The sequence below is a fragment of the Austrofundulus limnaeus genome, unplaced genomic scaffold, assembly GCF_001266775.1.
Source record: "Austrofundulus limnaeus strain Quisiro unplaced genomic scaffold, Austrofundulus_limnaeus-1.0 Scaffold1862, whole genome shotgun sequence".
Taxonomy (NCBI): domain Eukaryota; kingdom Metazoa; phylum Chordata; class Actinopteri; order Cyprinodontiformes; family Rivulidae; genus Austrofundulus; species Austrofundulus limnaeus.
The window spans coordinates 13,347-15,095 of NW_013954264.1; the positions used below are offsets into that span (position 1 = coordinate 13,347).

The 1,749-nt window shown below is 39.7% G+C and overlaps 1 protein-coding gene across 1 annotated transcript in view; it reads right to left on the reverse strand.

Moving 5' to 3' along the window:
• Window positions 1-1,749, reverse strand: part of LOC106536531 (receptor-type tyrosine-protein phosphatase N2) — a gene marked incomplete at its 5' end in the record, with an annotated part of 20,681 nt that overhangs the window by 2,955 nt on the left and 15,977 nt on the right. The window contains 1 exon segment of the mRNA XM_014033828.1: window positions 1,045-1,124. Within this exon segment, the coding sequence (XP_013889282.1) occupies window positions 1,045-1,124 (80 nt within the window).

Sequence of the window (1,749 nt, forward strand, 5' to 3'; positions counted from 1 at the left end):
GAGGACAACAGAGCTGCTTCATGGAAGAACAACCTCAGCTTAGCCTGTTAGCCTTTGCGTTAGCTCCCACTCTATATTGCCTATATGTATTAGCTTGGTGCTAGCGCGACAAACAAGCTAAATTGTTGTCCTCCATATTGTCCAAGATTAACCTTCAGGGTGGATATAGCTCGCTAGCAGCCTCGCACCGAGGACCTATCCACGTCATCATTTACCCAGAATGCTTTGTGTGGAAATAAAATGGCCCCATCCATGTAATATATTTTTAAAATTTTAGTTTAAAAATGATAAAAACTAAACATCCTACAGTATTTTTACAATCGTTATTTTACAGTTAAAATAAATGTTTATGAAATAAAGTCTAATGTTAATGTTTATGTTAATGCATTGATGACCAGAACTGAATCAGACCAGTTTTTAATGCGTTTCTGCATAAAGACCTGAAGATCACGAACATCTAATCCTGACATTTGGTTTTATTCCACTACTGTTAGACCCAGGTCTGTGCAGACAGGTGAACCTCTGCTCATTTTATGTCAGACATCCAGCATCTTTAAAATGTGTTATTTTATATTTACCATTAACCTTTTGCCGATTAACCTAATCAGCTGCAAAATGCATTTCCACCAGTTTCTTATTTGTACCACTTTAACTTTTTGTTGCCCTATCCCAACTTTTTCTGCAATAAGATTCAAAATTAACTTAAATTTCCAATTAAAATTGGCATTCATTAGGTTCAACAATTGATATGTTGACTGTATTCAATTGTAAATAAAACCCAGGTCCAAGACAAAAAGTTTTTGTTTTCTGTTTTTTAAATTCACATTTTATAAATCCTAATATTTTCCAAAAGGATGCAGGTTAATTTGTCCTAAAGAGGACAGCAAAGGTTAAAATAAGGTGAAAACAGGTGAAAAACACACTGAGGTGTCGTCTGTTCTAAAAAAGGCTCATCGGGGGCCTCAGGTGCAGCAGCAAGCCAAACATAATGGCCTCTCTTTTCGTCAATCTAAAGACAACGTCAGCCAGCMGAGGAGAACTTACCGGCCAGGTTGGCCACATCTGCAGTGCTGACATTCTGAGAGTTAGGGCCCACTTTAAAGGTCACGGCAGGTCCCACCACCCTGCAAGAAAAACAAAAAAACTCACATTTAAAAGATTTACAAAAGCTTTTGAATCCATTTCTCAGCAGCTGTTTTTTTTATAAGAGTTGTGCTCATTAAGGCTCAGCCACACGGCATTTAGGTGAAAGAAAAAAAAAACATTAACCTGTGGTGATCCTTTAGGCTGCTGCAATCCCCATCACCACTGAAAGATAACCTCTTGAATCTCAATGTAATTTGCCCAACAGCTTTTAGGCACAGCAGGAAATAAAGATAAGAAGGTCCAAATGAGAGAATTTAGGTCGAGAAGATGAAGGTTCTGAACGTGATTCTGAGAAACGAGAACGTGCCTCAGGAAGCATTTACACCCTGATTCAACAAATAATACGTTTGTGTTGTGATGGATGGAAATCTGACAGAAACAGGGTTGGGATGAACACACACACACACACACAAACCTCTACGTTCTCAGTGTCTTTACAGATAATGCAGCTGAAACTGAAAACGCCGACAGAGAGGAGCTGGGTGGTCAGAGCTGAAGCGAGGTCTCCCAACGTGATTAACCTTTTGTTTTTTCTGTGGTAATTCAGATTAAAGGCCCAGCAGGACGATGCATTAGAGAGTGCCCCCCCCCCCCCCCCCCCCC